General features: G+C 45.1%; 1 protein-coding gene across 1 annotated transcript; it reads left to right on the forward strand.

Annotated features, from left to right (window-relative positions):
• The first annotated feature begins 1,203 nt into the window (after positions 1-1,203).
• On the forward strand, positions 1,204-6,881 carry LOC138821602 (circadian-associated transcriptional repressor-like). Its single transcript, XM_070014024.1, has 6 exons — positions 1,204-1,721; positions 2,279-2,698; positions 2,835-2,910; positions 3,327-3,405; positions 3,524-3,638; positions 6,237-6,881. Exons 2-6 carry the CDS (start codon positions 2,336-2,338, stop codon positions 6,762-6,764), a joined length of 1,161 nt encoding a protein of 386 aa, XP_069870125.1. The 5' UTR covers positions 1,204-1,721; positions 2,279-2,335; the 3' UTR covers positions 6,765-6,881.
• The last annotated feature ends 5,890 nt before the right edge of the window (positions 6,882-12,771 follow it).

Consider the following 12,771-nt stretch of genomic DNA (forward strand, 5'->3'; position numbering starts at 1 on the left):
TATAGACCTTTTTATAAAATAAATACATCACTAAACATGGAAAATGTTAGGTATTAGAAAATACTTAAAATGATTCACGCATATTCTCATTTACTACTCATATCCTCGTCCAACAACGCACCTTTTGTATACAGTCATTATGATAAGCACATACTTAAAATTTTTTTTAATTCTTTTTTTTTTTTTTTTTGTCGGTCGTGGGGCTTGAACTCTGGGCCTGGGCGCTGTCCCTCAGCTCTTCAGCTCAAGGCGAGCGCTCTACCACTTGAGCTACAGCGCCACTTCCGGTTTTCTGGTGGTTTATTGGAGATAGCAGTCTCACGGTCTCTCCTGCCCGGGCTGGCTTTGAACCGCGATCCTCAGATCTCAGCCTCCTGAGTAGCTAGGATGACAGGCGTAAGCCACCAGCGCCTGGCTAATTTTTTTAATTCTTAAGTATACGGTAGACCCTAATCAGAATTAGGCTGCCCTCTAGTGGCCTGTTCCGTGTCATCTGGTCAACCGGTCTACACTAGCCGAGGATCCTGCATTCTTTTCTCCCCGTCGTTCTCTTCAAACACTGCCACCGACAACGAACAGTTAACATCTCCGATATTGTTTGAGACTTCCCAAATTTTAGTCTCGCCTTCTTCTTCCTTCAAACTCCTTGGAATCTTCTACAGGAGCAAATAAGGAACTGAAGCAGGACAAAGCCGTAACTTCGTTGATCAAGGGATCTTACCCTCCTCTGACTCCCTGTGCTCAGAGTCTGAGAATTCAGGGTCTGAAAAGCCCCGGCCGAAGGGTCAAGAACAACCGAGTTCGGCTTTGACCTCTAGCGTCTTGGCGGGCTGGCATCAGCGCTGGTAACGTGCGTGGCAGGTTATGTAAGACCAGGGCTGGAGGAGCCGCCCCAGCGGGAGCCCGGGAGAGGACGTGGTGTTCTCGGCCGCCGTCCCCACCCTTCTCACCCGGCAGGGCAAGAGGCACCCAACTTGGACGAGAGGAAGGGAGGGTGAAAGAGACCGGGGGAGTCACGAGGGCTGGGCCGCCGAGAGCAGGAGCGGGACACACCGTGTCTCACGTCCATGCTCTCTCACACGTTGCAGACACAAGTCGCTGACGGTTTCCACGTGTGGCGCTCGTGAGCGGAGGCGCGCGGTGGCGGGGGGGGGGGGGGGGGGGGGGGAGGCAGAAACCCCGAGGGGCGGAACCGGAGATCCCACGTCCGGAGGCACGCGCCTCCAGTCGTGCGGCCTTTCTCTCCAGCCTGACGCCTCCCAAGCATCACCAGTCTATTTAAGGCCATGGGTTCCGCCTTGTTCCTCCTTTCTCTCCTTTTTTTTCCCCTTCACTCTTTTTGCAATCCTCCTCTCCCGCCCCCCCGCCCCCCCTTCCCCAACATCACCGGGTCCTCTCCCGGAGCCGCATGTAGGGGCGGAGCACGGAATGCTTTCCTTCCAGCCAATCACCACCTTGCTGCTTCTCTATTGGCCGAGCCCCTGTGCGCTACAGCAAATGGCTTGTGAATTTCTGTATGGAGAGTCAAGTGTTACCGGCTAAGCAACCAATGAAAGCGCGAGATCTGTATACGCAGGAGGAGGCACGTGCGGGACCGCACGTGTCTGGGAGGGGGTAGGGGCGGGACCCACGGAGAGTGAGGCGGAGGTGGGTAGACTAGACTGAAGAGTCTGACTGAGAAGCCGCCGGAGACAGAGCCTGACCTGAGCTGATCGATACAGGTAAGGAGACCCGGGGGACAAATAGACATTGGGGAGGACTGCACCCAGAGAGAGTGGGTTTGGAAGAGTACACACAGATTTTAGTTTTAGGAGGGATTGCATCACCTGGCCGGGCGCGAATCGGAGGTACCAGAGCGGAGATCTTGATCCTGAGAGATTGGAAAAGGGGCAGCCAGGCCAGTAAGGGTAGGGGCGGTTCCGTAGGAATACTAGGTAGGTGCCGGTGTAGAGGTTTGCCACTAGCTGGTGGTATGATCTGGGCAACAGCCGAGGGAAACTGGGCAAATGGGAAGGTGTCAATTCAGGTATTTACTCTGAACCAAAGGAAAAAACATCAGACGCTTTTTGTCATGCCAAGAGCTTCTCTGCAGAAGCTAGAGAGTCAGTACCAGGTGTGTGTGTGTGTGTGTGTGTGTGTGTGTGTGTGTGTGTGTGTGTGTGTGTGTGTGTGTGTGTGTGTGTTTTATGGGTAGAGGTGGGTGCAATATACCCTGTCTCCCAGTCCATTGTCAAATCCTAACACTTTGATTTCAACCTCCCCTCCCTTTGCTCTTCAGTTGCAGGTTCGGATCTTTGGGTACTACAGGAGCTGCTCTCCAGCCCCTTCTGGACCTATGGATTCCCCATCTAGCATTTCTTCTTATTCCTCCTCCTCTCTCTCTCCTTTTTCCACCTCCCCAGTGAACAGTGACTTTGGCTTCCCCTCCGATAGTGAGAGGGAGGACAAGGGAGTCCTGGGGCCCCGGCCAGACACTTTTGGGCAGAGGGGAGGGTCCCGGCCCAGTCCGGGACCTATCCGATTCAGGCATCGAACCAAGGTTTCCAGGAGCCAACATACAGCATCTCACCTGGAACAGCAAGGCTTGGCTTCTCCTATGTCAGGATCTGGGGTCAAAAGATCAAGACCTGGTGAATTGGAGACCAGTCAGAATACCCAAAGTTGTACCACAGAGGGAGACCTTCTCTTTGCTCAGAAGGTAAGACAAAGCAGTAAAAGGAGACCCTTGGCTGCAGTGCTTAAACACCTAATTGGGTGATCAAGACCTAAGAATCATTACTCCTGGAGTAGGCAATCCTTGCTGTTGTCAGAACCTTTGTGCTGTTTCTCTGCAGTGTAAAGAGCTCCAAGGATTCATTCGCCCTCTTACGGACCTACTGAATGGGCTGAAGATGGGCCGCTATGAAAGAGGTAATTATTTGATTAATTGTATTTTTCCGGGCTCCTACCCAAGGGCCTCTACCCTTGTCTCTGTATGTCTATTTTTGCCAGTTTTCCATCTTTGTAGATATATTTCTGTCTTTTTCAAATCTCTCTCTTCCTCTCCCCTCTCTCTCCCTCTCTCTTTCTGTCTCCTGAACTAAGGGTTTGAAGTCAAGGCCTTATACTTACTAAGCTAGCACCTTATCACTTGAATGCACCTTCAGCCTGCAAGAAGTAGCTGGGGGTAGGGGGAGATGATTTTAAGTCTTGAGAGCTAGGATTTTTCTTTTTGTTGCCTCGGTATCTTCTTTAGGTGAATCAGTTTCAGTACTCTCTGTCCTTCTTTAACTGACCATTTTGGATTGCAAACCTTACGCCTTTTTTTTTTTCTCTTCCTCACCCAGGATTGAGCAGTTTCCAGCAGAGTGTGGCAATGGACAGGATCCAGCGTATTGTGGGTGTTTTGCAGAAGCCTCAGATGGGGTAAGTCTCCCTAGTTCTTTACTCAGTACCTCATTAAAAGGAAAGCTGTAAAATCTTGGGTTTGTTTCTTTTCTTTTCTTCCACACTGAATGACTTTCTTAAAATGTTCTTTTCATAGGGAGCGTTATCTTGGAACCCTGCTACAAGTAGAAGGGATGTTAAAGACTTGGTTTCCTCATATAGCTGTCCAGAAGTCATCACTGAGAAGCAGCAGGCACCAATTTGAAAAGCAGGTAACAATTTGAAAACTAGAGGCAGTGGTAAAAGAATAATCCAGTACTGGGATAGCATACAGAAAGGTGATTCTCCCTCCATTTTCTCTGGATGTTTTTCACAAGTTTCTTTGAGGAAAGGAAGGACATGCCCAAGTTTCCTGAATTGTCTTGATTTCTAGATTTGTTTTTGTTTTGTCTGCATGTTTGTTGTTGTTGTTGTTGTTCTGTTTGGATGCCTGGGCACACATCCACAAAGTTTAATCCTATCCTTCATGTAGCTTATCTGCTTTCTGCCTAGAGAAAGCTTTTTATCTGTCCAAATGATTCCTGAAGGAAGATGCCTCAGCTTTTTTTCTGTTGCCCCTTTTCCTCTGTCCATCTTTTCACTCCTGTCCAAGTATCTTTACTGGGTTTCAAGGAATGGTCATAAGAGATAAATCACTAGGAGTGAGGGAGAAGACATCCATGAGACATGTACAGGGAGGAGCATCAGATAGATTCCTTTTTTTTTGGGGGGGGGGGTCTGGTCGTGGGGCCTGAACTCTGGGCCTGGGTGCTGTCCCTCAGCTCTTCAGCTCAAGGCTAGCGCTCTACCACTTGAGCCACAGCGCCACTTCCAGCTTTTTTCTTTTTTTGTGTATGTGGTGCTGAGGAATCGAACCCAGGGCCTGAGGCATGCAAGGCAAGCGCTCTACCACTGAGCCACCTTCCTAGCCCTGGATAGATTCTTATACCTGATTTTTAGGTGACCTGTTTTCTGTGCCATCAAATAATAGGGTATTGACATAGAATTAAGTAAATGGGGAAAGGAGGGAGCTTCTGGAACATAATAACCTATCCTTTGGTCAACCACACTTATTAATGCTGTGAAAGTAACTGGTTAAAAAATAAGCAGCAATGGGCTGGGAAGGTAGCTCAGTGGTAGAGTGCTTGCCTTGCATGCATGAGGCCCTGGGTTTGATTCCTCAGTACCACATAAGCAGAAAAAGCTGGAAGTGGAGCTGTGGCTCAAGCGGTAGAGCACTAGCCTTGAGCTGAAGAGCTGAGGGACAGCGCCCAGGCCCAGAGTTCAGGCACCATGACTGGCAAAAAATAAAAAATAAAAATAAGCAGCAAGATCTTGCCTATGGGTTAGTTTATACTTGTGTTAGTTTATACTTGATACTAAAGGCTGGTAGAACACTTATATGAGACCCTGGGTTCATTCCCAGCATGGCCAGAAAAAAAAAATTAAAACCAGTATTTAAGAGGCCAAGGCAGTAGGATCACATTTTGAGGTTAGCCTGAATTGCATAGCACGTGCCAAGCCAGTTTGAAGTACATAGTGAGGCCCTAGCTTAAAAAAAAAAAAAAAAACATAGAAAATAAGAACTTAAACTATAGCCAGGCATCATGGTGGTATACTCCTGTAATCCATGCGCTCAGGAGGCTGAGGCAGGAGATTCTCAAATTTAAGGCTAGTTTGGGCTACATAATAAGACCCTGTCTCAAAAACAAATAATTTGTTTTAACTTTTCTTTGGTCTTTTCTTTTTTGGTACTGGGGATCAAGCCCAGGACATTATATTTGCTGGGCAAGCACTTTGCCACTGAGCTATAGCCCAGCCAGAAAACTAAGAATTTAAAATACAGAAATTGAGAAATGATTATTTCAATTCAAAATAGACTTCTCTGGGTAGGGTTGTTGCTCATTGCGAGAATATGTACCCAGTATATATAAGACTCCTGAGATTGATTCCTTAGCACCATTAATTTTTAAAAACTACAAAAAATGATTTTAAGGAAATTCAAAATTAATTACCTCATAAACAGAACCTATAGAGTTTTCTTTTCTTTTTTTCTGCTTCTTCTTCTCCCCCCATCCCCCCCCCCCCCCCCGTCCTGGGGCTTGAACTCTGGGCCTGGGTTCTGTCTCTGAGCTTTTGTGCTCAAGGCTAGGACTCTACCACTTGAGCCACACCTCCACTTCTGAATTTTCTGGGTAGTTAGTGGAGATAAGAGTCTCACAGACTTAGCCGGGTGCCAGTGGCTCACACCTGTAATCCTAGCTACTTAGGAGGCTGAGATCTGAGGATTGCAGTTCAAAGCCAGCCCCGACAGGAAAATCCAAGAGACTCTTATCTCCAATAAATGACCAGAAAACCAGAAGTGCTCCTGTGGCTCAAATGGTAGAGCACTCCCCTTGAGCTGAAGAGCGCAGGGATGTACCCAGCCCAGGGTCCAAGCCCCATGACAAAAAAAAAAAAAAAATCTCATGGACTTCCTTGCCCTGGCTGGCTTTGAACTATGATTCTCAGATCTCAGCATCCTTAATAACCAGGATAACAAGCAGAACCCATCATCACCCAGCAGGGTTTTATTTCTTAATATTCAGTGCCTAATATGGTACATGGCACATAGTAGGCCCTCAACTGCTTGTTGAATATGTGATATTACTAGACTAAAAGTTTTTACTTAATTATACTCTGGTAAGAACATATCTGTTACACAAAACAAGGTATATTTGCATTGCAAACTGAATTCCCAAGGAAAGCAAGGGTTTGAGAAGTTAGGTGGAGCTAATATGAAAGTTTTTAAATAAGTTTTTATTTTCATTCCCCCCCCCCCCCCGATCTAGCATTTTCCCAGCCATCACAGAGATTCAGCTGCTTCTTCTCCTGTACCTCCCGTGGAGAAGATGGGTCAGACACAGCTAGGACATTTCATTTTGAAACCAAAGCAGCCTTGGCAGGTTACGGAATGGCCAGCTATGAACCTCACCTGGATTCACACCACTCCAATTTGTAATCCCCCTCTTAGTTCCCCAGGTACCATCTCCTTTAGCCATGGTCCCTTAGACAGTGGAACCAGCATTGGTGTCATCCTTTTCCTCCAACATGGAATGCAGCCATTCACCTACTCGGCTCCAACCACACCAGTTCCATCTACTACAGTGCCTCCTGTTGTTCCTGGTGATCTTAAGAAACTATCTGGAGAGGGGCCTCGTTGTCACAGCTTGCCAGTAACTCTGTCATCAGATTGGAACTGCACCCTCTCACCTCCTGGTCCACCCACCATAGCCAGGGAGATGACTATGGGACACCTAGAGGAGCAGACGAGAAGCTCTCTGCCAATTGCTCCCAAGGCTCATCTCCTCAACCCCTAACCCAGGCTATATACCTGTCCCATGTGATTATGTAAATATGTATTTTTTACTTTTAATGTATTTGTGTTGAGGGAAGAGAAATTCTTTCTGATTAAAGAGCTGTATTTTTTTTTTTTTTTACTCAACCACTTTGTGATTAGAAACTTTTTGTCTCAAATATCCATCTTTATTTCTCTGAGCTGCAGAAAAGATGGGGTGGGAGCTGGGAAGGTGGCTCAGTGGTAGAGCACTTGCCTTGCATGCATGAGGCCCTGGGTTCAATTCCTCAGCCCCACCTAAGCAGGAAAAAAAAAGCAGGAAGCAGCACTGTGGCTCAAGTGGTAGAGCGCTAGCCTTGAGCTGAAGAGCTGAGGGACAGCACCCAGGCCCAGAGTTCATGCCCCAGGACTGGACCCCCCCCAAAAAAAAAAAAAGAAAAGAAAAGATGGAGTGGGAATGTTTGTGAACATGAGTTCCACCAAGTTATCAAGTTTTGATGGAACACCATGGGTCCTATGGGAGAAGTAAAGAGACTCTTGCTGTCGTTTTTTTCTAGTGAAGACCTTTGGGATGGTTACAAGATTGAATTGATTTTTTTTTTTTTTTCAGATTCAGGCTAGTACCTTCCCTTTTTCTTTTTTTGTCAATTGTGAGGCTTAAATTCTGGGCCTGGGCGCTGTCTCAGTGCTCTTCAGCTCAAGGCTAGCACTTTACCACTTGAGCCACAGCACTACTTCTGGTTTTCTGGTGGTCTATTGGAGATAAGAGTTTCACAGACTTTCCTGCCCAGGCTGGCTTTGAACTGCAATCCCCAAATCTCAGCCTCCTGAGTAGCTAGGATTACAGGCATGAGCCACCAGTGCCCGGCTTAGCACCTTTCCTTTTGTGTCTTTCCCATGTAATCTTCTAGCTGGCCCAGACTAACAGGTTCTTCTGCTCAGAGATAGCTCTTTGCTTTGATGAGTGCTGTTGATATTTATGGGTAAATGAGTGTGTAACTTGCTACTGCTAGAGGAAGGGCACAAAAGCTGAAACAGCCGGTTTTGAAGAGGGTAGTGGGGTACTCTAACTAGAATTGTCAGTTGGGTGGATGGGGATCCTTTCAGACAATGGATCACATCTTTATTCAAAGGTGCATCAGCTAGATGGACACTAGACTAAGGAAAGCAGCCCAGCATTCTGAGGATGCAAAAATGAAGTCCATGAATGTATCTGTTTCTACCCTTCTCTGTGTATTACTCTCTTTTTTTATTTGTCCTAGTTTCTACCAAAACCATTTCCTCTCCCATCCTAAGCCTTTGCAGTGTTATCAGACTATTCTGTCATCTTAGTCATTGCTTACTGGCTCCTTAGTGTATTTCTCACAGCTCGTCAGACATCTTTCTCCCAGTTCTCACGTCCTCTGTTGTCAGTGAATAATTGCCTCCTTGTACTTCAGAAAATATGACCTCCTTTCTGAAGAAAACTTTTTATTTGTGCTTTTTTTGTATTGGGGCTTGAATTTAGAGCATCATCTCTTACTTACCTTTTTCTCACAGGCCTGGTGTTCTACCACTTGAGCAATAACTCCAGTCTAGCACTTTGCTGGGTATTTTAGAGTGAATTTTTCTTTCTGGGCTGGCTTTGAATGGTGATCCTCCAGGTCTCAGGCTTTTAAGTGAGCCACAGACACTGGGCCTCTCTCTATTTGTGCTTTTGATTGTTGTTCACTTGTGAAACTTGAACCATCTATCCCCATTTTATCTTACATTTTATTTTCTATTTGTTCTCTATAATAATTTCCTTTACAAGTGCAATCAGGAGCTGGGAATGTGGCTTAGTGATAGAATGCTTGCCTAGCATACATGAAGCCCTAGATTTGATTCCTCAGTACCACATAAGCAGAAAAAGCTGGAAGTGGTGCTGTGGCTCAAGTGGTAGAGTGCTAACCTTGAGCAAAAAAAGGCTCAGGGACAGTACCCAGGCCCGGAATCCAAGCCCCAGGACTGGGGGAGGGAGGGAACAGGTGCAATCAAATGTCACATTTTGGACAACATCTCCTGAACCTGATTATCTTTTCTCTTTGCTCCATAATTTTTTTTAATGCTCAGTAATGGGGATCAAACCCTATGTCTCATGTATGCTAGTCCAATGCTCTTCCACCTAGTGACATCCCCAGCCCGCCCCGCCCTATAATTCCTGACAGAGTAGTCTTTCTGGTTCCTTTCTACCACTTGGCCCTGAACCTCATTGCAGCCTAACTGCCATTGCTTTCACTTGGTTACACTTTCCAAAGTCATTAGTAGCCCTCAGAATCAGTATTACAATGTAGCTTTCTCCCTAATCAACACCTAACTCAGCTGTCCTTTACAAAGTCTATGAACTTCATGTTTTCTGTATCATTTGACACTTGATGCTGCTGACTGAAACTGTCCTCCCTTGGATCCCATGACAGCACTCTATCCTAATTCTCCTCTTACCTAACTGGCAACCATTTCTAGGCCTCTTAATGGTCTCACTCTGCCTACTCCAGAGTGTAGGTGTTCCCCCAGGCACAGGCCTTGGTCTTTCTCTATGATTGTATTCTTCCACATAAAGGTTTCATTTTCTACTGTGGCTTTAATTACACCCTCAACTTAGATGACTGCTAAACTTTCATCTCCTGTCTCACCTTGCACCTGAGAGGATACTGAATGGATACATCTCTGCTGGGAATATTTATTTATATATCGCTGACACAAGCTGACACAAAACTTTCTGAGCCAGGTGCTGGTGTCTCATGCCTGTAATCCTAGATACTCAGTAGGCTGAGATCTGAGGATTGCAGTTCAAAGCCAGCCCAGGCAGGAAAGTCTGTGAGGCTCTTATCTCTAATTAACCACTTAAAAAGCAGAAATGAAGCTGTAGCTCAAAGTGGTAGAGTGCTAGCCTTGAGCACAAAAGTTAGGGACAGCACCTAGGCACTGATTTCAAGTCCCACAACTGACAAAAAACATGTCAGTGAAAAGCAAGATACACTTTTTTGTATCTAAAACTCAAATCAACTCTTATTGGTAAGTGAGTAAACTTACATGATGTATATAGCATGTGGCCCACAACTCTTAGTTTCCAGTCTTGAGCTTTTTCCAGTGATAGCCAATACAATTTTCCTTTCTACTTATCTTCTATTTTCACAGTCTCTTTTTTTTTTTGTCGGTCATGGATCTTTAATTCTGGGCCTGGGTGCGGTCCCTGAGCTCTTCAGCTCAAGGGGAGTACTCTACCACTTGAACCATAGGACCACTTTTGGTTTTCAGGTGGTTAATTGAAGATAAGTCTCATGGACTTTCCCGACTTTCCTGCCACGATCTTCAGGTCTCAACCTCCTGAGTAGCTAGAATTATAGGTGCAAGCCACCAGTGCCCGGCTGGAGTGTTTCTTTTTTTAAAAAAAATTGTTTTTTATTGTGAAAATACTGTACAGAGGGATTACAATCACATGAGCAAGGTAATGAGTACATTTCTTTTTTTTTTTTTTTTTTTGGTCCAGTTGTGGGGCCTGAACTCTGGGCCTGGGCGTTGTCCCTCAGCTCCTCAGCTCAAGGCTAGTGCTCTACCACTTGAGTCATAGCGCCACTTCCAGCTTTTTTCTTTTTGCTTATGTGGTGCTGAGGAGTCGAACCCAGGGCCTCATGCATGCAAGGCAAGCGCTCTACCACTGAGCCACCTTCCCAGCCCGGTAATGAGTACATTTCTTATCAAGCATTGTTGCTTCCTCCTTTGTTTTTCCCCTATGGAGTGTTTCTTAATATCCATCTCTTCCTATATATTCTGTGTGTGTGTAAGTTTAGACTATTGTTATAGCCATAGACTTTCTTATCTCCACATATTTCACACTGGTAAACAGATTAATTTTCATAAAACAGAGGTTTGCACATCACTCTCTATTCACAACCTTTCCAGCTTCCTAAGGCTATGAGAAGTCATCCAAAATCTTTAGTCTAGGACTCTATTCTCCCTCTGTTCCCTTGAGTGACCTTTCACTCCCTTACTACCAATACTGTAAGCCTTTGTGTTTCAAAACTTGGTTCATGAGGCTGGGAAGGTGGCTCAGTGGTAGAGTGCTTGCCTTGCATGCATGAGGCCCTGGGTTTGATTCCTCAACACCACATAAGCAGAAAAAGCTGGAAGTGGTGCTGTGGCTCAAGTGGTAGAGCCCTAGCCTTGAGCTGAAGAGCTGAGGGACAGCGCCCAGGCCCAGAGTTCAGGCACCATGACTGGCAAAAAGAAAAAAAAAAAAAATTGGTTCACATTGTTCAAATGCACAGCATTTTCTTCTATTATCTAACCCTACCCTTCATTCAGTAATTAATTCAGGTCCCTCCCCTCCTATTGTTTCTGTTAAACATACTATATAGACTTAGTCTTTGGCCTTTTACTATATCAAATAGTATTATATACATAAAACACATAAGCTGGGTGCTGGTGGCCCACACCTGTAATCCTAGCTACTCAGGAGGGTGAGATCTGAGGATTATGGTTCAAAGCCAGCCCGGGCAGGAAAATCTGTGAATCTCTTATCTCCAATAAACACCCAGAAAACCAGAAGTGGTGCCATGGCTCAAGTGGTAGAGCACTAGCCTTGAGCTGAAGAGTTAAGGGACAGCACCCAAGCCCAGAGTTCAAGCCCCATGACAGCCAAAAACAAGCAAGCAAAACCAAAAAAAGCCACATAATAAAGAGTTTGGTATAATATAGGCTCTCAAAGAAAGTACTGGGCCTATACTTTTCTAAGTATCTTTATATTCTATAGCATTTGGTTCCCATAACAAATTTTGCAAGATTGACCGGGCAAATACCAGTATCAATATGAGGAACAGAGTATAAACCTGGCAAGAGCTGGGCACCGGTGGTGGCTCATGCCTGTAATCCTAGCTACTCAGGAGGATGAGATCTGAGGATTGCGGTTCAAAGCCAGCCCGGGCAGAAAAGTCCTTGAGACTCTTATCTCCAATATCTCCAATAAACCACTAGAAAACCAGAAATGGCACTGTGGCTCAAGTGGTAGAGTGCTCACCTTGAGCTGAAGAATGCAGGGACAGCACCCAAGCCTAGAGCTCAAGCCCCACAACCGACCAAAAAAAAAAAAAAAAAGAAACCTGGCAAGGATCAGATAGTATATATTTTAGACTTTAACTGTCTATCTTTGTTTCCACTACACAATTCTGCTATTGTAGGCCAAAATATCCATATTTAATAAACTGAGCATGACCTTGTTCCAGTATTTTTATTTACAAAAACAGGGGAAAAAAAAAACAGGGATCGACCTGCAGGTAGTAGTTTTCAGACCCCAGTTTAAGTGCTTATTCAAGGTCATATAACTGATGACTATCAGAATTGGGTACACTTCCTGCTTCTAATCCAGTGCCTTTCCATCACAGTAAGTTGCTGTCCATACAATTTCTTTTGCATTTATTACATGCTACCCTGTCTTACTATTTATATTTTATGTCTACATACTGTTTTCTAGTGGTGCAAGAGGCGGCAGATTAGTGCCAACAGTACCTGGCACAGAAGAGGCATTCAAATTTCTTGATAAGCATAATGATGTCACAGATAGCTCTATTTTTGGCTCTTTGGATCTGGTTTACAATGAGGCAACCTTAATTTTTTTTGTGTGTTCCTATTACCATAACTTGATGAGGATGCACCTGTGTATTCTAGAGGAGGTACATTTCCTGGTAGCTATGAGATCTGAACTTACCTGGAAGATAATGGTAAATAGATGTGTATAGGTCACATACCAATAAAGTTTGTCTAAACAGTGTGGAAGAATTTTTGTTGTTGTTGTTGTTGTTGTTAAAGATATGTCTATCAGTTCTTACTAGAAGGCAAATGGCCAAGCTGACATAAAAATCCTGCAGCTATTTCCCATGACTTTTAGTGATTTCACCCTATTTAGTGAAATGGCTAGGAAAATGATGTCATAGAGAATTCGCTCATTTCAAATGCTTAGTTTTTAGGCAGATGAGGGAGGTGGGCCTGTTTTTCACTTGTGGGGGTGGGGGGAA

This window comes from Dipodomys merriami, unplaced genomic scaffold (genome assembly GCF_024711535.1).
Source record: "Dipodomys merriami isolate MVZ:Mamm:240054 unplaced genomic scaffold, mDipMer1.0.p SCAF_92, whole genome shotgun sequence".
Classification (NCBI taxonomy): Eukaryota; Metazoa; Chordata; class Mammalia; order Rodentia; family Heteromyidae; genus Dipodomys; species Dipodomys merriami.

Coding starts and splice junctions, on each gene's coding strand:
- LOC138821602 (XM_070014024.1), top strand. CDS start 2,336: ATGGATTCCCCATCTAGCATTTCTTCTTATTCCTCCTCCTCTCTCTCT. Junction 2,699..2,834: donor ACCTTCTCTTTGCTCAGAAG/GTAAGACAAAGC, acceptor GTTTCTCTGCAG/TGTAAAGAGCTCCAAGGATT. Junction 3,639..6,236: donor GGCACCAATTTGAAAAGCAG/GTAACAATTTGA, acceptor CCCCCGATCTAG/CATTTTCCCAGCCATCACAG.